The sequence below is a fragment of the Arctopsyche grandis genome, chromosome 4 (assembly GCF_051622035.1).
Source record: "Arctopsyche grandis isolate Sample6627 chromosome 4, ASM5162203v2, whole genome shotgun sequence".
Classification (NCBI taxonomy): Eukaryota; Metazoa; Arthropoda; class Insecta; order Trichoptera; family Hydropsychidae; genus Arctopsyche; species Arctopsyche grandis.
The window spans coordinates 35,405,062-35,429,426 of NC_135358.1; the positions used below are offsets into that span (position 1 = coordinate 35,405,062).

Genomic DNA, 24,365 nt, shown 5'->3' on the forward strand with positions numbered 1-24,365 from the left:
AATTGTAAATTATTTTATTATTAATATAAAATGTTATATTTGTTTTCTTTATATTATTTGTATAAAAAAATTAAGATTTATGTAAGCCTGTGATGGCCACCTATATGAAATTAATAAGCAAAATATTGTTGATAGTTGATGTATATATTTATGTAAATTAAGTAAAATGTGCAGTATTATTCATTGTTTTGTGTTTAATATTTTTTTATAGTATCAAATTTATATTCATTTACAAAATACATATGTGTAATAAAGAAAATTTAAATAATACTGTTGTTTTCGATTATTTTTTTATTTCCATTTTTGTATTAAGGCAATTTTTCATACGAATCAATTTATTAAATAATAAAATGGGTCATTTTCGCTGAACATGCTTACAACCAGTATATTCGGACTTAATAATTATGTGAATTCGTCTACTTTTAGCAGTTATGCCTGTTAACTTGTGACATATTCTTCATTTTTAAATAGTAATTTTTTTGTGATATTTTGATGAGGATCGAATAAACCTTTTACCAACTAAGTTAGATATTCAATGGCTTTCTCTTGTCAGTATTGTTTGATAAGTAGAAATGCAATCAACTCTCGCATAACGCGCTGAATCTATTCCGCATGAAAACTGAAAAAAAAGGTATAGGACGGATGGTTAAGTTTCGACCGTTTCCCGGCCTATGGAACCTCAGTTAAGTTTTGAAGAGGATTTTTATTGTTCAGTTGATACAAGTGTCATTGTATGTACGGCGAAGGAGGTAATTGCTCGATTTTGGAGGAGTGGGCAAGCTGAGCTTCTGGAGCTTACTGGCATCAAGGGATGATGCGTTGGTTTATATATTGGTTGATTGTGCAACGCATAGCTTGGCTGGTGAGATTATGTTGTGGAAGATTCCTACGGGCTCAAGATTATCTTTTGTTACCATTCGCGCATGCGCATTCATGCGCGTCCATATAAAATGTACCAAAGAATACTATCCGCACTTGCATGACACCTGCAGGATACGGGTCGTGATGGATAGGTATGAACAGACCTTAACCCGCCCTATAGGACAAGGAATAAAATTGTAAGAAAATACGGAACAAGATATAACGCCCCCTTTTTCGGATTTACTTTTTACGCTCTTACATTTCATTTGCTTTTTTGCTGAGCCGACCCAGCGCGTTATAAAAGAGTTGATTGCACTTTTAATGATCACCAATTTAGTAGTCGGTGGTCACCAATTATAGGACGGGTGAAAGGTTTCAACCGTTTCCCGGCCTATGAAATTCAGTTGGGTTTGAAAGAGGATCGTTTATTTTTGTTCAATTGGTACAATGGTTATTGTATGTACGAAGAGTTTTCTTCGGAGATGTGATCTGGTTGAACTCCAGAGATTTACTCTTCGGAGATGTGAACTGGTCGAACTCCAGTAATTCACTCTGGTTTTGGGGCTGCCGTGGCTCTTTATATACCTTTTGGGTTGGAGCGTGGCGTGTGCATTTGCTTTGTCTTCGTTCCCCGGACACACGTGTTTGACCTATATTCGAGGCGCGTGCTCGAGGTCAGCGTGCCAGGACATCGTTCGTGGTTTTATGGGTTCAGTGCCAGGACGTGGTTCGTTTGAGAATGCGATCGTGTGCCATGCGTTAATGACTGTTCAGACACGTGTTAAGGTCTGTTCATACTTAACAGCACTGCACGGCTTCAGCACTGCACGACTCCGTTTCAAATATGTCATTTTATTACATTTCTATTCATATCTACCTACACGTCGCGGTCACGTCACGTTCACAGCAATTTGGCCGAGTGCAAGGCAAAATCGGCTTACTTATACATTGCAGTCCATGACGATACGGCGCAATATTGCTTACGTCGTATTGTCGAGTACTTACAATATGAATGCATACACGTGCATTCGTAGCTACGCGTCAGAATACAAGTCAGCAAAAATGTTTCGACGTTTATCGAACGAAAAATTATATATAATCGCGCTGTTCTTGGAAGAAGAAGCTCAAGAAGGCAATAAAAAAGCACGGAGGCGTTTTGATGTGCATCCCATGTTAAAAAATAGAAAAACTGAAGGAGAGTTTTGGACACTGTATAAGGAGCTTGTGGATGATGGACAAATTTTTTTTAAATATTTCCGTAAAAAATTAAATTTTTTTTTAAATATTTGCGCCAAAACCATGTCGAAAGATTGAACAGTTGTCAACTGTCACTATCGATAATTGGTCCAAAACAGCAAAGCGGCAGACTCAAGGCACGTAATTCGCGTGTATATCTCCACGATGGCCAAAAAGACGGATACGATACGTTGACGGATGTTGCTGTAAGGTATGAACAGGAAATGTCGGGTACTACTGTAAGCCTGCCGTGGCGTAAACGTGACGGTTGATATGAATATACCCATACAAAATGTACCAAAGAATACTTTTCGTACGGCCGGATACCTGCTGAAGTCGGTACGTGCCGACTAGCGGTCTCCGTGATTTGACAGAATGTTAAATTACAGAAAACGCAAATATCAGAATGCAAAGATCGAAAATCGAAAGATCTTACATAAGTCGAAAGATCAAAAAAAAATGGTGCATGGTAAACGGTACATACTCACTTAATTTGCGCGAGCAGGATACAACAGGAACAAGAGGAACATGCTTTTCCTCCCGTGTTAATGTGCGCGCGCAGAATACGGGAGGAAAAGCATGTTCCTCTTATTCCTGTTGTATCCTGCTCGCGCAAATTAAGTGAGTATGTACCGTTTACCATGCACCATTTTTTTTGATCTTTCGACTTAAGATCTTTCGATTTTCGATCTTTGCCTTCCGATATTTGCGTTTTCTGTAATTTAGCATTCTGTAAAGTCACGTAGACCCACTGACTAGGTATGAACAGACCTTTAATGACTTTCACGTGTTTGGGTATCCTGATTACATCACTGTTGGGTTTCGGTCGTTTTTACTATCGAGTGATGAACTCTTTCTTTTGGAATGGTCGAAGGGGTCGTTGCCCTTGAGTTTATGCGTGTGTTTACAGGAACGATGATGAGATCGCTGGTTTTGATGTAATAGCACAAGTTGTACTATATTCCTACACACTTTTAATTCTCAAAGAGTAGTATCAAGAGAAAATCCATTGAATAGTTGATTTTTTTGGTGATACTGTGGCGGCTCGCTTATACGACATGGTCGAGTTTGGTTGCCTTCCTGCGAGTGGGGACCAACCCGGCTGGGTTCGGAGAGCTGCTACTCACTCCGTCTTCAGCTGTCATATAATAAACACGTGCATTAACATGCCAGTCGTCTCATTCGTTCATCCCCTATACTGGTGACCCCCGACATCGAGCCACGCAGCCTCGATCAATTTCAACATGCCGCTCATCCCTGCCTCGCCGAGTCAGGCGGGAGAAGCTACCCGCCGCGCCCCCATCGCCATCAACACGCGTCGCGGCCCGCGGGTGACAATAAACGAGCAGACACGGCTACCTACCTACCTACCTACCGACTGGAATCCAGCCAACGTCGATGACAGGTGCTTTAAAAAATGGGGGAGCGAATGAGACGACGATCTTGACAGCTGGATGTGGAGTCATGCGCGATCCACTACACATAGAACGGTCATCCAGCACCACAAGACATACACCACCTCAGCACCATCATCATCATCATCAAGGCCCCGTCCGTCCCCACGAGCGTCGTCACGCCGAGACGGGCGGTAGCGCTACAACACCTCCACGAGCCACAACGACTCACAGTCCAGCTCGGAGTATCATCAACCACATCGATGCCCCTGCCGCCCCCGCCGCCCCACCAACCGACATCAGCCTCGGAAGAGCGGCACCGCCGCAGCATCGCATCGCGCGACCATCGGACCAGCCACCGTCCTGCTCGCGACGTCACCGCCCTCGAATCTACCGACCATTCAGGGCGGTACACCTATGTACACAGCGGATGACCCACGTCAACAATTTTTTTTCTCCCCACGTAATATTTTTTTCTCTTTGTGTAACAATAATTTTTTTCTTTTGGTAAAATTTGTTTCTTTGTAATTTTGGTATCGCTGATGCTGGGGGGGGAGTGATGTGGCGGCTCGCTTATACGACATGGTCGAGTTTGGTTGCCTTCCTGCGAGTGGGGACCAACCCGGCTGGGTTCGGAGAGCTGCTACTCACTCCGTCTTCAGCTGTCATATAATAAACACGTGCATTAACATGCCAGTCGTCTCATTCGTTCATCCCCTATAATACAATAAAATTATTCGAACATCTTTCATATATCACAAAAATGTATTTTAAAATGCAAAATATGCTACAAACTAACAGTAAAGCAAGTATATTCAATTATTTAGTGAGTTTAAATGGAAAAATGTATATTTAAAATTGAATTTCATAAAGCTGTACTTGTGTAAAAGAACGCACTTCGAAGTTGGCTAACCTGTTACACTAATTTAAGTGACGTTTATACATATTGAGGTTATCGTCGAGTTTCTTGTTCGAGAGCTTCAGCCGCTATGTGGTCCGACACGTTGCTGATCGTCTTCATATCCGTTTGCACAGCCTTATTCGGTGAAGGTAATCGCCGATGACCAGCCACAATCATCTCATTCACACCATTTTCACATACTTCATAAATAAGGTATCAAATACCACAAGACTTGTATGAAAATTTTCACAATATATTTTTACACTTCGCACAGGCTTGACATGGATAATGGTGTATCGCACTGAGAAATATCAGAAGTTGAAATCCGAAGTCGAGCGTCAAAGTAAAAGATGTATGTACTTTATTTTATCAACACACTCATCTGTATGATTTTTTCGCATGCACCATTTTTAATTCGATTTGTATTGCAGTAGAAAGACGAAAAGAAGCACATGGCGATTCTTTGGACAAGCAACACAAGAAGAAAATAGAACGCGAAGAAGAGCGATTGAAAAACAATAATAGGGATCTGTCTTTGGTGAAAATGAAATCTATGTTTGCAATTGGATTTGCATTTACTGCTTTGTTGAGCATGTTTAATAATATGTCAGTATCTTGATTTATACATTTTTTAATATTCAATATGAGCTAATGGTACTGTTGCGTAGGGGTGGGTGGAGGATCCAAATAAAAGGCCAAAGTCGTGTCACAGCATTTATTGGTGATTAAGGAGATACACGCACTGGCAGTGCTCCGTCCAGAATGTCTTGATATCGCCTAAGTACCGCCTTATAACGGATCGGTCGCTCAGGGCATCTTCGACGTCCGGTTACTTCCCTATTGTTTAGGCATGTACCCGGATATGTATTCCCACGACACTCAGTCCCACGCTATCGCTGTCACTTCTGAGAAGGGACCAATAGCGGCCAATTCGGTGGCCATTGTTTAGCCTACATGCACTTAGTCTAGAGATAATCCTTGAAACCAATTATAACGGTCACACAGTCTCTGGGATGCTACTCGGCCTAATCCGATTGCACTTATTCGGCGGTGTACATAAAAATACCATTCACTGCTGAGATAAAAATCATTTCCACAAATTCCTACTATTATTCATTACTTAATTAGGTTAAAAGCTAAACTTTTGATATTTGATATAATAAGTAAGGAGGATTGATTCCGTTGCCTTATTTGTTGATTTAAAGCAGTGTCTTATTTAAAATATGGGTTCGGTTCGATTATCCCGCAAAAAGCGATAACGAAACATCTGGCACCCAAAAACTCCATCAATCGAAAGTTGTGCAACGCGAAATATTGTACTAACGAGAACTCGAGTGTCAGATGTTCCGTGATCGAGATTTTAGTGACTTGCACAAAATATGCTACTATATGTATTATTTATACACTAACAGTACATGTTGTTTTAATCGGATGTGTAAAAATAAATAATATTAAATACATATATTCTAACTAAATGACTAAAAAAAGATAACTCACATCTCAGTATGGATTTTTAAATGTTTATATGATTTACTTATACTTTAATACTTTGTAGCTTTGACGGCCGCGTCGTAGCCAAATTACCATTTTTACCCATAACTTGGATTCAAGGACTGAGTCACCGAAATTTACCCGGAGATGACTTCTCAGAATGTTCATTCATTTTCTTATATATACTATGCACAATGTCCATAAGGTTTTAACTTTTTTTAACATTTACTACTTAATTTCCAATTATTAAAAATTAGTTAAAATTATTTTTTAATCGTAGGCAAAACATCCAAAAGATTCTGGGCTTCGCACCTTCCCGAGCAGCATCAAAACAAGGAGGAGCACTCTTCGGCGCCACACCTGGTCAATTCAAATGAATGTTTTGAAATGTGAACATTTTTAAATCTCAATTTATAGACAAAATAATTCATTGTCAGGATTGATTTGTATTTATTTTATTTATTTACAAAATCTACAAGCAATTATTTAACAATACTTAGAAATAAATTTATTAAAATATATTCGTTTCAAATACTGGTTTGTTTTATATCTATATGTAGTATTCGAGTGAAATTCATTCCAAAATCTATCGCACTGCGCTATTTAAGATGAGATCAGTTGACATTGGCATACAGTTGAGGCCTGTCATATACCTGAAAAATAAACAAGATTAATAATATACATACATACATACCGAAACATGGAATTTCATTCTAAAGTATTATTTCAAGTGTTCGCTGTGTTTATTTTTGATTATATGATAAGACTGATTGCTGTTAACATATTATGTATTTTGATTTATTAATATAAAATTAATTAAACCGTGTATCTGATTTATCGGTTACAAATTGCATTATGATTAATATTATATTTTAAATAAGCCTGTCCCACAATTTAGATATGCTCTGAGAAAAATCGCATAAAAACGAATCATTAATCGCGTAAAATGGATACATATATTTGGACACAACAAAATAAAAAAATATTATTTAAAAAATAAAAATTATTAATATTCATTTGTATATATAAAAAATATATAAAATTAATTTTACTCCTTATCATCTGATGGAATGGATTTTTTTTTTTTTTTTTTATATATCTTGTTCCACCAACTTGCAATATATCAAGACTCGTTTTCCAAACTTTTTCGTTATTGACTTTTTATATATTCAAAACACGTATACGAAAATATTTCACATAGTAATATACTTATTTTACGAGATTAACATTAAGTATTAAAAAAAATATAGTAAGAATTCACTTTTATGTTTTTTTTTATATTTTAAAGGTATGTTAACACTATGGTGGCTGTTGACTCATATTTGTATCATGTTGGGTGCACAACGCTTACTGGCCGCTGATACATATATACGCTGTGATATATATTTGTTTCACGTTTTCGTCACAAACGAAAAAGTGATACAAAATTGTATCATCGGCCACAAACGTGATACAAAAATACATCAGCCGACTGATACAGTTCAATCATATATGTACCAGCGGCCACTAAGCGTTGTGCACCCAACATGATACAAATATGAGTCTGCGGCCACCATCGTGTTAATAGCTTGAAATTTATCTCGTATATTAAAGATATTGCATAAATGTATACAAAAAACATTTGTATATATAATATACAAACTGCTTTTTAAGCAGACGAAAAGTTGAGAAAACGAGTCTTGAGATACTGCGAGTATTGGTAGAACGTAATCATTCTACTATACATTTGTACAAATTTAATTTAGTATTAATAAATATAACTTAAAAATTTCTAGATATTGAACGCAATATCGGTGCCGTTAAACCTCCTTGAAATTCAACATTTGTATCGGCATTTAAGACCATGTTTTCTAATTCTCCGACGGATTGAAGAACTTTTAAGCGATAAACAAATTTGGTTATCAACACCGATGATTTTTAATTTTTGATTTATTATGTCTGGTTATCATCATACTGATTACTTCCTCTTACGAGATAAGATTTTTTAATTATTTACTTTATCTTCACTGACTAAAAGTCAAGCTGCGCAAAACGAGTGCCTCGTAAATCGAGGGACAGGTTTCAGGACTGATTGGTGTTTTTTTTTTTTATTAATTTACAAATTTTATATACAATTAATTAACAATATTTAGGAATAAATTTATTAAAATACATTTGTTTCGAACACTGGCTTATCCAACAGTATTCGATCGAAGCTCAATCTGTTGAGATCTATGGTTACAAATTCGCCATCCAAAATGAGCTCGGTTAGACATCGACCCACGGCTGGAGCTTGCTGTATGCCTGGAAAATAGCACATGATTAATATATTAATTAGCCCAAAACATCATATGTTCTGGTATGTATTTAACGGTTACCTGACAACTCGTTCACAGATTTTCCGTAAACCGAGGATGCGCTCCAGGCATTACGTATACGGCCATCTCTTTCTCACCCCGTCTGTTCACCAAGATCTCGTTTACTATGCCATTACGTATGCAGCCATCTCTTTCACAGACCGTCTGTTCACCGATAACAGACGGTATGGCATACGTAATGGCATAGTAAACGAGATCTTGGTGAACAGACGGGGTGAGAAAGAGATGGCCGTATACGTAATGCCTCGAGCACATCCTCGGTTTACGGAAAATCTGTGAACGAGTTGTCGTGTCACCGTATTTAACTGGTCAATTTTCGGTTATTAAATATGATAAATAAAATCATTTGACAATATAATAATCTCAACATCCTTGACCCATTATTTGATTAGATGGTAGATATGATTTTGTCGAATTATCTACACCAATTTTTTGACATGTCATTATCAATGACCCGTCAATTAATAATAGCACTTTGACAATTGTATAATTCCCAACTGGTTTCCGATGTATCTTTTCAATTATAAAAACGAAAAAAAGATACGACACGCAAAGAATTTTAGAAATAACTATTACTAAAGATTACTAAAAGGTCATTTTATCAAGGTTGTGGCTATTTGCAGATATTATATCTGCGAATTATTGGCTATTTGCAGGTACTTTATCTGCAAACTATTGGCTATTTGCAGGTACTCTATCTGCGAATTATTGGCTATTTGCAGATACTATATCTTTGAAATCGGGTAAAATAATCAATATAGTAACTGCAAATAGCCAATAATTCGCAGATATAGTACCTGCAAATAGCCACAACCTTTTATCGAATAAAAAGTTGTAATTCATATCGGGTTCAAAGTAAAATTTTTTCCATCCATTTAACCCTTTGGTTGATGAAGCATTTTGAAGGTTCTTATTCAGGATAGTTAAAAAATTCTTTGATTCGTTGATATAAACCAAAACTGTATTTCGTCTATGTAAAAATTCTTGACCTACAAAAATAATACATAGCTAGTTGGAGAGAGATAAAACCTAATTTTTTCTACATGAGATTTTTTGCTTACAAATTACGTATAGCTTAGCTTCGCTAATATCTGAAATGGTCTATAGTTTTTTTTATCTCTTGATGGGATGTTCAGATCTAGACTTAGTTTATGCTTTCTTAGGCTAAGAGCCGGACGACTTGCGCGTGACTTTGTCGCCTTAGTGTAGCTGCTTGTGGTCACTTTTGGTCTCTCAACTCGTGTAACCAAAAGTGACCAAAAATCTGCCCACTAATGCCTATAAGAGTTTTCACAATATGTAACGATACATTCACACATGTTCATAGTTTTTTCACTATGTAGTCGTCAGCGACTAACCGAGTCTGACACCCCTCAATAAATAACTTTACATTATGAGGGATACAAGACCAGACCGAACGCTGGCAACCGATCTCGTCGGTCGGCTGACTTTATTTCTTGGGCAACCAGTGAGTTACCCGGTGTGGCATGCTCCATACAACTGCATACATTTGATCTGGTTGCGCAACAAAGTCACCGATCAATTTGCTAACAAGTCATTGTCTTGCTGTAATGGGCCGATAATTTACCAGGTTTTATGATTATCTTTAGTTTATTATTATTAGCGTTTATTTAAATGAAAAAAAAATCAAAATATATTTTCAACAACTGAACTGATGACTCCTACTCATTGATTAGAAAAGATTCTAAGCTGTAAACAAAAATATATCGTAGTTTGGCAGCCAAAAGGTTAAAAATTTGCGCAAACAAAAGATTAGGTGATTATGTGTTATTATATCCAATGTTTTATAAATAAAAAATAATCGTAAAATACGTACTTACATACGTATACGACACCAAAGTGATATTTTATCAAATGTACAATTTGAACTTATCAATGTTTGTGAGTTTTATTATATACCGTATATATTAATGATATTTCAAATGAGTGAAGTTGTATATATCATACCATGACCGCTAAACCCGGCTGCAATATACATATTTGAATGATACGGATGCTGTCCGATGATTCCATTTTCATCGAACGTGTTGAATTCATAATATCCTGCCCAGGCGCTGGTAATCTGAAACACAATGTTTTAATCAATCATGAACGCCGAGAATCGTGAAGAACAATTTTGACTACCTTCAGAGCTTCGAAAGCTGGAACTCTTTCTGCTAAATTGGGCCACACATCAGTGTCGAAAAAGTTATAATCAACGTCTAAATTCTTAACATCCGGTTCGTTGTCTGGAGACGGCGATCGTCCGGCAATGAAATTGTTACCAAGCCCTTCCCTTCGGAAGTAAGTGCCCGACGGGTCGAACGTCATAGGAGTGTTGATTGCCGGCGCATTATCGCCTTGACAATTAAAGCAATACACATACCTCTTTCTACAAACAAACCGTAACAATGTCATTATATTACAACATGTGTACAAATGTGTATATTTCAAACGGTTTGAATACCTCGGTTCGATCGGTATGGGTACAGATAAGATTTGTTTACCGGTGCCTATGCGAGCCATTCGTCCGACATCACCAGACGCGGCACCAGCTGCCAAAACAACTTGAGAGAACTGGATCTCTCTCTCTACGCCTACTTCCGTTTTCACCACAACGCTTTTCAACTTCTCGAAACATGTCGGATGTACACCGCTTTCAAAGACGTCTCTCATCAGCTCAAACTCAAACCCGGTAACCTCGCCGGTCACATACTGCACGCCTATTTCCTGCGCCCTCTTCTTAAACCCACCCAACAGCATCCACGGATCGAACCAACCTTCACTTTCTAATCCACGGCATCCTATAACAGTTCATTTGAAATTTTACAACTGCATACACATAATATATACACCGAAGAGATGTTATTAACCGTTTGCCCGCGGCCGTCTTCTATGGAAGCTTTGGGCGACAAGTCTGTAGCGCGGCTGTCTTCCATAGAATTTCTGAACTTTGCACGGGATTTTGAGCCTTATATGCGCCTATTTCAACTGTTTTAAGGTTCAAAATAGGTTGAATATATTACTGAGAGTTGAATGCCATCTATTCAATTTGCTTAAAATGAATATATACTAGTCAAAATTTGTTTTTTGTGGAACCATACTGAAACCTCGTTTATGTGACGTCACGTCTTCATACAATTGTATGAAGAATGATTATTTGACAATTAAGCCAAAACTACGAGATATATTATGTATTTTATTGTTTAAAATAATACTTTGTGTGTTAATTAACATATCTGGTTACTTGAGTAAATATTCAAATCTGTATTTAAGGTCGAAAACTCGATTGCCAAATTCGCGAAAAAGGTGCAAGGTTTGTTCGCTATATTTATCGCCGCGGGCAAAGGGTTAAATAAATAAAAAATGGCTACCTAATACTATTCCGTCTGTATTCAACCAGGGGTATCTACTTTTAAGTTCTTTGGGGCTCATCAGTTCATTCTTTACTTTATATTCCTGCTGTAAGTTGAAGTTCGCTTCAAGTTGATCCACGGTTTTTTCCGTAGCTAATAATAAATAGCCATGCGGTGTGAATTGCAAATCAATCTCATCGCCGAGGTGCATTTTAATGTCTTTGAAGAATGCTGCAGCATATTGCGACATCTGTATGTTCTCGGGGACTGAAAATTGCTGTCTTAATCCTCCACACGACAGCACCGTAGAAGCGTATTTATACTGAAACAAATATAAACATATATAACGGACGTTATTTTAATAAAATTTCAATTCTGTTTAATATTCACCGTAGGGTCTTTTTCTATGACTATTACATTTAAGCCATTTCCGGCTCTTTCTTTTAGAAAATACGCAATGGAAGATCCCATGATGCCGCCACCAATAATCACAACATCGCCGTGGACAGGAAACATATCCAATTCTTTGTTTGCGGAATCGTAATTTCTATATTGAGGTTTTTTGGTTGAAAAATACGACAATACTGTTTTCGCATCGTTTCCTAGAATTCTAAATGTTCGACTGGCTGGATGTTCGGCTGGCCTTCTCGGTGGCTTCACATCGTCAGAATAAAGTCTTCTAATTATTCTAAGAGGTTGACGTTGACGTAGTAGTTTCAAAGAAAACATTTTGAATCAATTTTTGGGCTGTTATCACAGAGAAGCTGTAAAATTACTAAGATTTTTATTTTGTTTGTACACAGCGTGTGATCATATGAATAATAAATTATAATATCTCACCAGATTAAACCAATCAATGTCACTACTTAAGTAGTAAAACCAATCAATGCTTAGTTGCTAATGAAACAACTTCACCCGACGAGCAACGTTTGTATTATAAACAATTCTATGCTTTGTGCCGTGATCAATAATGAACATCTGCTACAATGACAATTGTATGTCTTATCATTTGACTTATTTTGCAAGGGTGCTACGGAGATAAACTTGTTTATGTATATTGTTTTATCAATTTTGAAGTACTGTGACAGAATCCATTTAGATAACAGGAAGGAGAAACAAATCACCGAACTGGCATCATTACATAAAGAATAATAATTTATGTATTGAACAAATTTGGGTACAAACACTTAAACTTAATATATAGAAAGTTGAGAGTGGTTCAGTTTATATGCAAATGGATTTGTAATACATTTTATACACTTATTGTAATTCATTCCTTCGGGGAAGAATGTTAATGAACGGAAGAATGAAAATGTATTCAACTATATGTTGTTATATTTGGAAAGAATATGTATTCATAAATAATGACATTTTTAATAAAAAAAAAAATATTTAGTTTGATTGTCGCTTTAACAATATAAATAATTTTCGTCAAATATTTGACCTAGATTTAATCTTACTTATCAGTCATAGTAGTTAAGTACATATGTATAACATTGCTTTGTTTTGGAATCTAAGCGTTTTATCTTAGTTTGAAGATAAATAAAGCGAAAATTTGTTTTTAATAATTATTGCAACTTCTTACTCAAATACTTAATAAATGTAAGTGTTCTTACTGTATATTGTAAAGATTTATATTTTTTTATCCGGTATTGAACGTTCAATAGGTTTCATAACCTAATAATCAAATCACCACTTCAATTTGACATTTGCTATTTATTTTTAATATTCAGCCTAAACAGCTACAGCTACTACTATGTATTATGTATATCAGAGATAGAAACATAAAAATATTTGATTATTTATAATATGATCTACAATGTAGATGAAACAAAAAACATTGCTACTCAAACAATTAAACGATTATTCAAGCAACCGCGCCAAAAAAATCTTTGCTTCTTTGGAATTATCCTTGTGAACAATTAAAAAAAAAGAGAGGGGTGACTATGTAAAGTCACAATACTCCAATGAGTTATTTTTCTTATAAATATATAACTATGGTGGTGATTATTCCGCAAAAAGCGATCTTGTGTACGTCACTAAAATCTTAATCACGGAACATCTGGCACCAAAAAACTCCATCAATCGAACGCAAAATATTGTACTAACGAAAACTCGAGTGCCAGATGTTCCGCGGTCGAGATTTTAGTGACTTGCGCGAAATCGCTTTTTGCGGAATAATCCGTTTACCATATTTATTGGTAAATATGGTTTGGTGATTATTGCTCACAAGGCACTCGCCCAAAAGTCACTAAAATCTCTATAACGGAACATCTGGCAGCCGAAAAGTCCATTATATTAACCTTTCCCATACGGTGCCAAAAAATTACCCGTAAATTTTGCGTGTCAGTTAAATTATTATTTATTTCAAAATCGAGATCGCTATAATATTCCTCTTCGTTCATCAAATTTCTTTCAGTCATTTTTTTTTATGAAATTAGAACAATCTTTGAAAATATAAATATAGCGTAGCAACATGAAAAAATAACATGTAATAATTATTACCGTAAATAATAATCACGAATTACAAATGAATTTTTGATCCATACTCATAGATATATAATACATAGATGGGCCCTGACGCCTGCTTTTGGTCGGAGATCTTGTCGTTACTAACTGAGGGGTGTGGGGGGTTTAACTAGCGGGGAAGTTGGGAAAAAAAAGCTTTTTTTCCTTACGACGCAGCGGTCGTCGTTTTTTTCACCACTTCCTATCTAGTTAAACCCCCCGCACCCCTCAGTTAATGACGACAAGATCTCCGCAATATCTATTTAATATCGACCTTCCGACTTAGAAGCTAACTAGTTACTGAGAGAAAGTGTGCATGCGCCAACAGGGAGATCGGCATAAAACGTGAGGGCGTATCTATGTATTTATTTATTTATTAATAGTTTTAGACCATTGTGGCATTACAGGAAGAACCTAATGCACCACAATGGCCTATATTTGATAAATATATAAAAACAAGTACAATTAGTAAAAAGAAGAAAAAGTGAAAACCAGAAAACATGGTAAAAAAAAAAGTAACAAAAGGAAAATAATACATCAGAGAAAAAAAAATATGAACAAGTGTAAAAATCAAAAATAAAATCTATAAATCCCATTATTTGTTTACATTGAGCAAAATTGATATAGTACATAAAAATGTATAAAGGAGAAAGAAAAAGTAAAATAAAATAAAACAAAATATGAATAAAAAATAAAATAAAATCACAGCGAGGCCCAAATGGAAGAGAGTCGATTAAGATTCCACTCATAATCACATTCAAATTAAGAAAGTAACGATGAGCGCAGGTTACCAGATAAATATATTAAAATAATATCCGATAATCTACGCTCACCGAGGTGGAAAATATCGCATTCAGGGACGGCAGCAACGATTTCATTGATAAGTCGAATAGCTCTTGGTATAGGAGCCATTCGAAAAAGAATTATACATCTATGTCCACACTGTTCACGAAATGAAGAAATTCTCAATAACTCGCGCGCACCAAGCACAGAGCGCGAGTAAATGACAACAGCGACGGAATAACACACTTTGCATTCACGCATTATGCCCGATTCTTCGATAAAATATTTTTTTCTGTCGCGTCAGACAAATACATATATAATATAATAATTCTATCTAATACATTAATGTATTACTGTCCAAATATCCAAAATATGAACTCTGTATTTAGTATATTTACAGAGATATTCATATAATTAGAGTAAATTTCGACTTAGTTTACACCACCGGTAAGGGAAGGTTAACGACAACTAGCATACTAACGAGAACTCTATCGCCAAATATTCCGTATTCGCGATTTTCATTGCGAAAATCGTCTTTTGGGCGATCACAATGTGAGTAATAATCCAATTACCTGTAAATATATATAAAAAAAAAAATTAAAGTGTTGCCATATGTTAGGTTGTTTACTTGAAGTTGCAAGCACGTGTTGGTGACATGTGGGCGTTGTATTTGACGTTTGCGCGATGCGTGTCGAACCGAAATGGATTCAAAATATAATATATCCCTCAACGAGCCGTCCTTCAACTCCAAATTTAACCAAAAGCGTCCCAAGAGTTCGACACCCAATAAGAAAAAGAAGATGAAGCTGTTGAACGGGAAGGCACTCGACCAAGTCCACACCACCAATGGTGACCAGCCCACTTCGACGCAACCTCCTGTTAAACTGTCACTGTTGGAACAGAGGAAGAAGCTACCAGCGTATGGAGTACGAGGAAGGTGAGTTTGGATGCTAATTGAATAACAAAAAAAAAATAGCTTAAATCCACCGATTGTAACCAACCTTATTTCAGGTTATTGGAAGAGATAAAGAAAAACAATTCAATGATAATAATAGGCGAGACTGGTAGTGGCAAAACGACCCAAGTTCCTCAAATGATCCACGAAGCGAGATTAGAAGGAACTGGAATGATAGGTGTAACACAGCCGAGAAGGGTTGCAGCCATCACCGTAGCTATGCGAGTAGCACAAGAGATGAGCACAACAGTCGGTGAAATCGTAGGGTATAAATCACAAATTATTATAAACTTTTATAACCGGCAGAATACACTAGTGGTTAGCATATAATGTTTTGAACAGAGTGATCATGGCTTCAAATCCCACTCGTTTCTGCTGGCCAGATCTTGGATTTGTGACCTCATGTCGATCATTTCCTATCAGAGTTATCTTATTTCATTGAAACGGTTCCATCAAATTGCCAACCTTAACCGTTTGCCCGCGGCCGTCTTCTTTGGAAGCTTTGGGCGACAAGTCTGTAGCGCGGCTGTCTTCTATGGAAACTTTGGGCGACAAGTCTGTAGCGCGGCTGTCTTCCATAGAATTTCTGAACTTTGAAGCTTTCAAAGACGTCTCTCATCAGCTCAAACTCAAACCCGGTCACATACTGCACGCCTATTTCCTGCGCCCTCTTCTTAAAACCACCCAACAGCATCCACGGATCGAACCAACCTTCACTTTTTAATCCACGGCATCCTTAATAGTTCATTTGAAATTTTACAACTGCATACATATAATATATACACCGAAGAAATGTTATTAACTGTTTGCCCGCGGCCGTCTTCTATGGAAGCTTTGAGTGACAAGTCTGTAGCGCGGCTGTCTTCCATAGAATTTCTGAACTTTGCACGGGATTTTGAGCCTTATATGCGCCTATTTCAACTGTTTTAAGGTTCAAAATTGGTTGAATATATTACTGAGAGTTGAATGCCATCTATCCAATTTGCTTAAAATGAATAAAATAAAATATTTTAGTTTTTGTGGAACCATATTGAAACCTCGTTTATGTGACTTCACGTCTTCATACAATTATGAAGAATGATTATTTGACAATTAATCCAAAACTACGAGATATATTATGTATTTTATTGTTTAAAATAATACTTTATGTGTTAATTAACATATCTGGTTACTTGAATAAATATTAAAATCTATATTTAAGGTCGAAAACTCGATTGCCAAATTCGCGAAAAAGGTGCCGCGTATTGCTATATTTATTGCTTGTTCGCTATATTTATTGCCGCGGGCAAAGGGTTAACCATTTTCTCCCAAAATATTGAGTTTTCAGCAATCTTGAATTGTATAAAGTGCTGCAAATTTACAAATTTAACCACTGATGTGTCTGTGGATATTAATTGACATGTATTTTGTATAATACTAATAATATTTGTATCAAATGTACAATGTTTCTGGCCAGGAAGGCGCATTCGGGTTACCTGTTAGCCCTTCCTGGTGTAAAATAAAATAAAATATCGATTGTCGTGTCACTATTGATGTATCTTATTTATTTACATGTAGGTATACCGTTCGATTTGAGGATATGACTTCTCACAAGACGAAGGTGAAATATATGACTGACGGTATGCTTCTTCGGGAGGCGATTTTAGACCCATTGTTGAAAGCCTATTCTTTCATAATAATCGACGAGGCTCACGAGAGGACTGTGAATGGTGATGTGTTGTTCGGCATCATAAAACAGGCGCAGAAAGATAGGATTCAAAAGAATATTTTGAAGTTGAAGGTACATACGTATATATTTCACCACTTTTCTCAAACGTTCAGTATTCGTAATTGTTATAAAAAATATGTGTTTGTTTCTTAAGGTGATCATTATGTCTGCGACGATGAATGTCGATACATTCAGTTCTTATTTAGACGACTGTCCTGTTATTTATTTAGAAGGCCGTACTTATCCCGTCACAGTATACCACATGAAGACTAAATCTAACGATTATCAGCACACGGCTTTATGTACCATTTTTCAAATACACAAAGAGTCTCCGATTAAGTGAGTTTTTTACTATTGTTATCGATTGAACGGAATTGTTAAACGTTGCAAAATTTTGTAATCTGTATTTTCATTTCAGCCATGATATATTGGTGTTCTTGACAGGACAAGAAGAGATTGAAAACACTGCGTATAACATAAGACAGATTGCAAAGGTTTGTTTAATTCATATAGTATTTCTATTCATATTTGTCACTGATTTAATAATCAAAATTTACATGTATAGGAAATCGAAGGATGTAACATCCGAGTTTGTCCACTTTTTGCCGGACTGCCACCGATGCAGCAGCTCGAAGCGTGGAGACCAGCTCCTGCGAACATTCGAAAAGTTATACTGGCCACTAATATCGCCGAGACATCCATTACTATTCCGAATATTAAATATGTCGTTGACACAGGCGTAGTCAAATCAAGGTATAATATATTATAAAGATTTATAAAGTTTCTTTAATTTAATATCATTTGATGGTTGAACCTCCTGCCCGCACAGTGCTTTATCAGATGGCTCCTATTCCAAGAGTTATCTGACTTAATACAATCATTGCTGTCGTGCCTGAATATGATATTTTCCACCTGAGTGAGCTTAGGTTATCGGAGATTATTTTATCACTTGCCGCACTGTGATGGATAGCGAGTAATCGGGACTTATCTGCGAATTATTGGCTATTTGCAGGTACTATATTTGCGACAGGCGCAAAGCCTTCTGCGCATGCGCGTGAACTGTCACTGTTAGCGTGTTTACTGTTAAAATTTTGTTTTAAACCTCTTAAAATTTAGTTCCAACTCGTAAAGTGACGTAGAGTAAAAAATATAATCCAAATTAGTTAATACTATTAATTGTTAGAAAATTATTATCATATGCAACGTGTAATACCTACATACAAGTAAAAGCCGCGAACTAGTTAAATGATATAAATCTATTATAATAACGTGCGAAATTTATTTGCCTCATGTATAATGAAAGATTGATTAAACAAGTCTAGAATACATTAAATGTAAGAAATTATAATCGGATTATAAGTTCACGCGCATGCGCAGAAGGCTTTGCCCCTGTCGTAGATATAGTACCTGCAAATAGCCAATAATTTGCTGATAACCTGCAAATTCCTCATCAATACCTCTATGATTCGAATTATGTCATTACGAAATAAAAACATTGATCAATATCAACAGAAATTATTATTTTCGCGGGAAGCGCCTTGTACACGTGCCTCACGTATGCTTGAAGGAGAAGGGGTATTCAGTACGCTGCGCTCAACGGTCAGTGTGCGAATGATATCCGCCTTGGAATGAAGGCTCTGTATTTTATATTATTCGACGTTTAATACACGATAAAACGATTGTATAGCTAATTATATTATAATAATTAACCTTTGTACAATTTGCATTATTTTAACTTAAAGCACATTTTTAACTGGACATTAAAAGTCCAGCACAAAGCTGGCTAGTGGTTTTATTTTAGCAAAGTAAAGCAAGTGATAACTAGAGGTAGGATAGTCACAGTGCTATCCATTGTTCGGCAAACCTTTGAACAATACACGGCCCCCTCAGGCTCCGGTGACTAGTGATGAGTGTGTAGAATTTTGATCTTCTCTCTTGGGTTGTTTTATATTTACGGCTGGTTCTGATACATTGGTGCTGGCTGTGGATAAAAAACATTTCCCACCATGTATTGTTTATTTCATATTTTTTTATATTATTGTTGCGTAGGGGTGGGTGGAGGATCCAAGTAAAAGGCCAAAGTCGCTTCACAGCATTTATTGGTGATTAAGGAGATACACGCACCGCCAGTGCTCCGTCCAGAATGTCTTGATATGGTCTAAGTACCTCCTTATAAAGGACAGGTCGCTCAGGGCATCTTTGACGTCCGGTCACTTTCCTATTGTTTAGGCATGTACCCGGATATGTATTCCCACGGCACCCAATCCCAGTCACTTCTGAGAAGGGACTGGGTGCCGTTACTACGCCAATTCGGTGGCCATTGTTTAGCCTACTTGCACTTAGTCTGGAGATAATCCTCGAAACCAATTATAACGGTCGCACAGTGTCAGGGATGCGCCTCGGCCTAATCCGATTGCACTTAACCGGCGGCTCTTTTTAGCATACGCTACATTATCTTTGTAAATTATTTTTATTTTGTTTTTTTTTGCTTTTACTTTTTTCTTTTTATTCTTTATACATATGTATATTTTTTCTTTTTTTCTAATGTAGACCAATGTGGCGCATTATGTTCTTCCTGTAATGCCACAATGGTCCAAAACTATTCATAAACCAGCGGCGTGGACTAGTGGCTAGCATATTATGCTTTCGAGCAGAATGATTACAGCTTCGAATCCCACTAGAGTCCCGCTGCTGGCCAGACCTTGGTTTGTGACTCCAGGTCGATCGTTTCTTATCAGAGTTTGCCATTTTTGTTGATTTTCATTGAAACGGTTCCTGTAAAATTGGCATCTCCTTTCCTATCTCTCTTGCTAATCTCAAGTTACTCAGCGTCTTGAGGTTCGCCAATTTATATATTTATAAATGAATGTCTGTCTGTGTGTCTCGAATAGGCTCCTAAACCACTAAACCGATTACGATGGAACTTTCAGCATTTGTTGTATGTATGTTCGGGAAGATTACTGTGAAAAAAAAAACGGGAAATTCGGGAATGAGTGTCATTGCAACGCTATAATTTCAAATGTTTTCGCGTTGCGACCAACGTGTACGCTGCCTGAATTTTTCCGACAAATGAGAACGGGAATTGCATGCGTTATTGTGGCATTACAACGCATGCCGGGTTCAGCCAGTTTGATTATAAAATGCTGCAAAAATTTCTCCATAGATATCATTGTGGATGTTTTTATGTATAAAATTTCGCATTGTATAAAATGCTTATGTATATTGATTGTATTAAGTAGCTTTGGAGCGATCTGTAAAGGCGAGTGATCATGTTCTATGAAATATAATAAAATAAATAAACATATTTATTTTTATAGACGATACTGCAGTAGTACGGGAGCTGAGTTTTTGCGTGTGGAATCGTGTTCTCAAGCCGCATGTTGGCAACGAACTGGCCGAGCCGGTCGGGATTCGCCGGGAAAGTGTTATCGTTTATATACTGCAGAACATTTCGGCGCTCTATCTCCATTCACACAGCCTGATATTCTCCGTTGTCCGTTGGCTCCTACTCTCATCCAGATTCTAGCTCTCGGTATCGATCCAGCTACATTTGATTTAATTGACAAACCTCCCGACGAGGCCGTACAAGGAGCAGTGAATCTGTTGAAACAATTAGGTAAGACTTATTATTGTCGATATGTATGTATGTATGTATGTAAGTATTCAAAGCTAATTATCAATATGTATTACAGGTGCTGTACAAGGTACAGATTCTATCACTTTGACTCCTATCGGTAAAAAGATGTCTGCGTTTCCGATTGATCCCAAATTTTCAAAGATGTTGATGAACAGCTCTGAATTTGGTTGCTTGGATGAGGTATGCTGTGTTGTGATTTTTTTTTGTTTCTATAGTATATATTCTTAGTATTGTTTTGTAATATGTGAATGATGTATACTTGTAGGCGCTCAGTATCGTAGCGTTGATTTCTAGCGAAGGGGTATTTCAATGTCCTATAAGCAAAAGAGAGGAGGCATCCATAGCAAAGAATAAATTTATATCACCGTTGGGCGATCATATTACATTGCTTAATGTATACAAAGCTTTTTGTAATGCTCCATTTAAGAAGGTAATTTCAAATTGTTAATATATGACTGTACAATACTGTCAATCAACTGATAAATTTAATGTATTTTTTTTTAGCAATGGTGTAGAGAGAATTATTTAAATTTTCGCAATCTAACCTATGCTCAAAGTGTGCGTCAACAGCTTGCAGATTTATGCTTGCGACAAAAAATACAAAGTTCTTCGTGTGGTCAAAACTATGATCAGGTTTGTTCATTTGTACTGTTGTATTTGCAAAATTAATTCAAACTATTTACGTTTCTAGAAGTATTTAACTTATATAAGTCATTTTTCGAAATAAAAGCAACCATAAAATGATTAGTGCTGTAGAAAACAGTAGCAACAATATGTTATTACTTGCTATTGTTGCTTAGGGGTGGGTTCACGATCCAAATGAAAGACCAAAGTCGCTTCACAGCATTTATTCAACGATTCAGGAGGTCCACACAAAACCGCCTCCTTCAAACTCACAGCATAGCTTCCCCAATCCATTAATTTGTCTATTGTCTAGGCACGTAGTCTACCCTGGCGAGTATTTTGTTTACGCATGCACTCGCCCATGTCAGTGAGAGCTTTGTCTGGGCACTTACTTACGATTCCCGTTAGCCTAATCCGGGGCTCTATTGTTCACCAACGAATTCACAGACAGTGGATGTTCCCAAGTTACATTGTTTAGCCTAATCCGGGGGTCTATATTGTACACGAATGCACTAAAACAGTGGATACTCTCTCTCTCATGTTCCCACGTTACATGAGAGAGAGAATAAATCACACAGAGAGGCACGTGGTACGTGCCTTTTTTTAGATACTTTTAAACATGCGAAAAAAACACAGCATCCCTAGCACATATTCATGGCACACAGTCCGAAAAATCACCCCCTGGAGTGTTTTCGTTGATATTTTGTCCTTGTATTGATATAAGCTTGATAGTGATTGATAATGGCTAATCCCGTTTTTGAAGAAATGTAATAATAAGATCGTACGAATTAATAATGAACTGGGAAAGGCCTTTCTTGACTCGAAGCCAAGACCGTGTGCCGTGCCGTTTATCTGTGTTTTCGCCCTTATATCTATTTATTAGTTGGCTTTCAAAAAAAGTTCTATTATAAACGATTCTATTAACATATCTACATAAATATAACTTGGTATTGTTTTAGGTATTGAAATGCTTAATCACCGGATTGTTCGTCAATTCCGCTTGGGTCCGGAATGGTCATTCTGGCGGTACTGGTAGATATGTCACCGCTACCGGGATGACTGCGGCTGTTCATCCGTCGTCTGTTCTTCACGGGACTTCTCCCGCTCCCCGTTGTTTAATCTATACGGAATTGATCAGCACTCAGAGGACATATATAAGTGGCGTGTCAGTTATAGAAGTGGATTGGTTGTTTCAAATAGTTCCTGAGTTTGCTAGAAAATGTCGGATAATGCATTGAAAATGCAGCCATTGACAGCCAATTTAAGTGAAAATGTGATCATGTTTAGTTAAGTATGTGTTAGTTTAAGTGTGAATTTAAAGAAAATGTAAAGTTGCTATAAAAAATGTATTGTCGTCTGAGTATAACATACTTTTGTTAATTTTCATTTATGGTAATTACTTGCATATTGTATGTCTCTAGGTAAGGAACTTGGTGCTCTTTTTGATAATGAAAATGTAGTTTTGACGATGTGGTGTTGTGTTTGATAATAACCTTCATTATAAAATGCAACTGTTGAGCTAGTTAATATTCTATTACATATTATATGTACATACATACATATATGAAATATAAAACACAACCTGGAATACAGTGTTTGCTCAAATATTTTTACCGTGCCTCAAATCATACTGCTTACTAAAATGTACATATAATGAAGAGTAATATTTTGTCATGAATACATTAAATATGTAATAGATTAAATATTTTTTTAAATATTATAATAGCATTGAAAAATTCATTACATTTTAACTTTTTCATTTATGTACTTTAGAATTTTATGTTTTTTGACCCATAAATTTCTATTTTATAAATAAAATTTATTCTAAATAAATTTAAATACATATGTACATACATACGTATGCATATTTAACTTGTTCTAGTACGATATATTATATTATATTATTGAGTTTTGCCATTGTAGAAATATTGTATTGTATAAACATTGATAGCAATCATTTAAACGTATGTTTTGTATTATGTATACCAACTTTTGTATAAATTGATTTATAAATGTTACATTAGTATGAATAAACTTTTGAAGTCTTTAAATATATTTTTGAGATTTTTGAAAATATTTACCCAAATAAATACAAATTTAATCTCGTAATGTATGTAAAATTGAATATTTTTTTTATGGATTAAGTTTAATCCATAATACATTTTACCATCAATTAGCGGAATTGCTCAGCATTGTTCGTGCGGGAAATAGTGGAAATAATAGTAAGTGAAACCTAAAGGAGTTTTGTAAAAAGTACAAAGTAGAACTTTTTCAGAAACTTTTGTATTGACTAGAGCTCTGATCTCCTTCTAAATTGAAATCTAGAATGCATAACGACAAACAAACATTTAACTTTACATCTTCTTCGTCTTCTTATTCTTCCTCGTTTGCTCAATGCTGAGCGTCGTGGTCATTGTCTCGAATTTGATGCCAAGTTGAAGCCAGCGTTAAGGGACGATCCCGTCAGTTCTTTGATTTGGTCTGACCATCTCTTGGCTGACGGTCCTTTCGCTCACCTTCCCTCCAGAGTTCCGGTGACTTGCCGACTCTCCAT

At 36.4% G+C, this 24,365-nt stretch overlaps 3 protein-coding genes across 8 annotated transcripts; 2 read left to right on the forward strand and 1 right to left on the reverse strand.

Annotated features, from left to right (window-relative positions):
* The first annotated feature begins 4,384 nt into the window (after nt 1-4,384).
* LOC143910394 (calcium load-activated calcium channel) lies at nt 4,385-6,412 on the forward strand. The gene is made up of 5 exons (XM_077428845.1): nt 4,385-4,541; nt 4,667-4,744; nt 4,824-4,998; nt 5,948-6,088; nt 6,164-6,412. Exons 1-5 carry the CDS (start codon nt 4,481-4,483, stop codon nt 6,258-6,260), a joined length of 552 nt encoding a protein of 183 aa, XP_077284971.1. The 5' UTR covers nt 4,385-4,480; the 3' UTR covers nt 6,261-6,412.
* Nucleotides 6,309-13,361, reverse strand: LOC143910393 (FAD-dependent oxidoreductase domain-containing protein 1 homolog). 6 transcript variants are annotated; one of them, XM_077428839.1, is made up of 9 exons: nt 13,213-13,361; nt 12,437-12,626; nt 11,987-12,360; nt 11,615-11,918; nt 10,708-11,044; nt 10,386-10,632; nt 10,209-10,323; nt 8,036-8,166; nt 6,309-6,536 (listed from the first exon to the last, which is right to left on the reverse strand). In XM_077428839.1, exons 3-9 carry the CDS (start codon nt 12,323-12,325, stop codon nt 6,498-6,500), a joined length of 1,512 nt encoding a protein of 503 aa, XP_077284965.1. In that variant the 5' UTR covers nt 12,326-12,360; nt 12,437-12,626; nt 13,213-13,361; the 3' UTR covers nt 6,309-6,497. The 6 variants fall into 6 exon arrangements, with proteins under 6 accessions (XP_077284965.1, XP_077284966.1, XP_077284968.1 ...); XM_077428840.1 differs by having other exon boundaries at nt 12,437-12,577; nt 13,213-13,352; XM_077428842.1 differs by having other exon boundaries at nt 12,437-12,574; nt 13,213-13,327.
* Nucleotides 13,362-15,499: 2,138 nt separating this feature from the next.
* On the forward strand, nt 15,500-23,863 carry ath (ATP-dependent RNA helicase DHX33). Its single transcript, XM_077429939.1, has 11 exons — nt 15,500-15,824; nt 15,899-16,108; nt 17,400-17,622; nt 17,705-17,889; nt 17,969-18,044; nt 18,116-18,303; nt 20,868-21,166; nt 21,243-21,367; nt 21,453-21,617; nt 21,692-21,820; nt 22,771-23,863. Exons 1-11 carry the CDS (start codon nt 15,589-15,591, stop codon nt 23,047-23,049), a joined length of 2,115 nt encoding a protein of 704 aa, XP_077286065.1. The 5' UTR covers nt 15,500-15,588; the 3' UTR covers nt 23,050-23,863.
* The last annotated feature ends 502 nt before the right edge of the window (nt 23,864-24,365 follow it).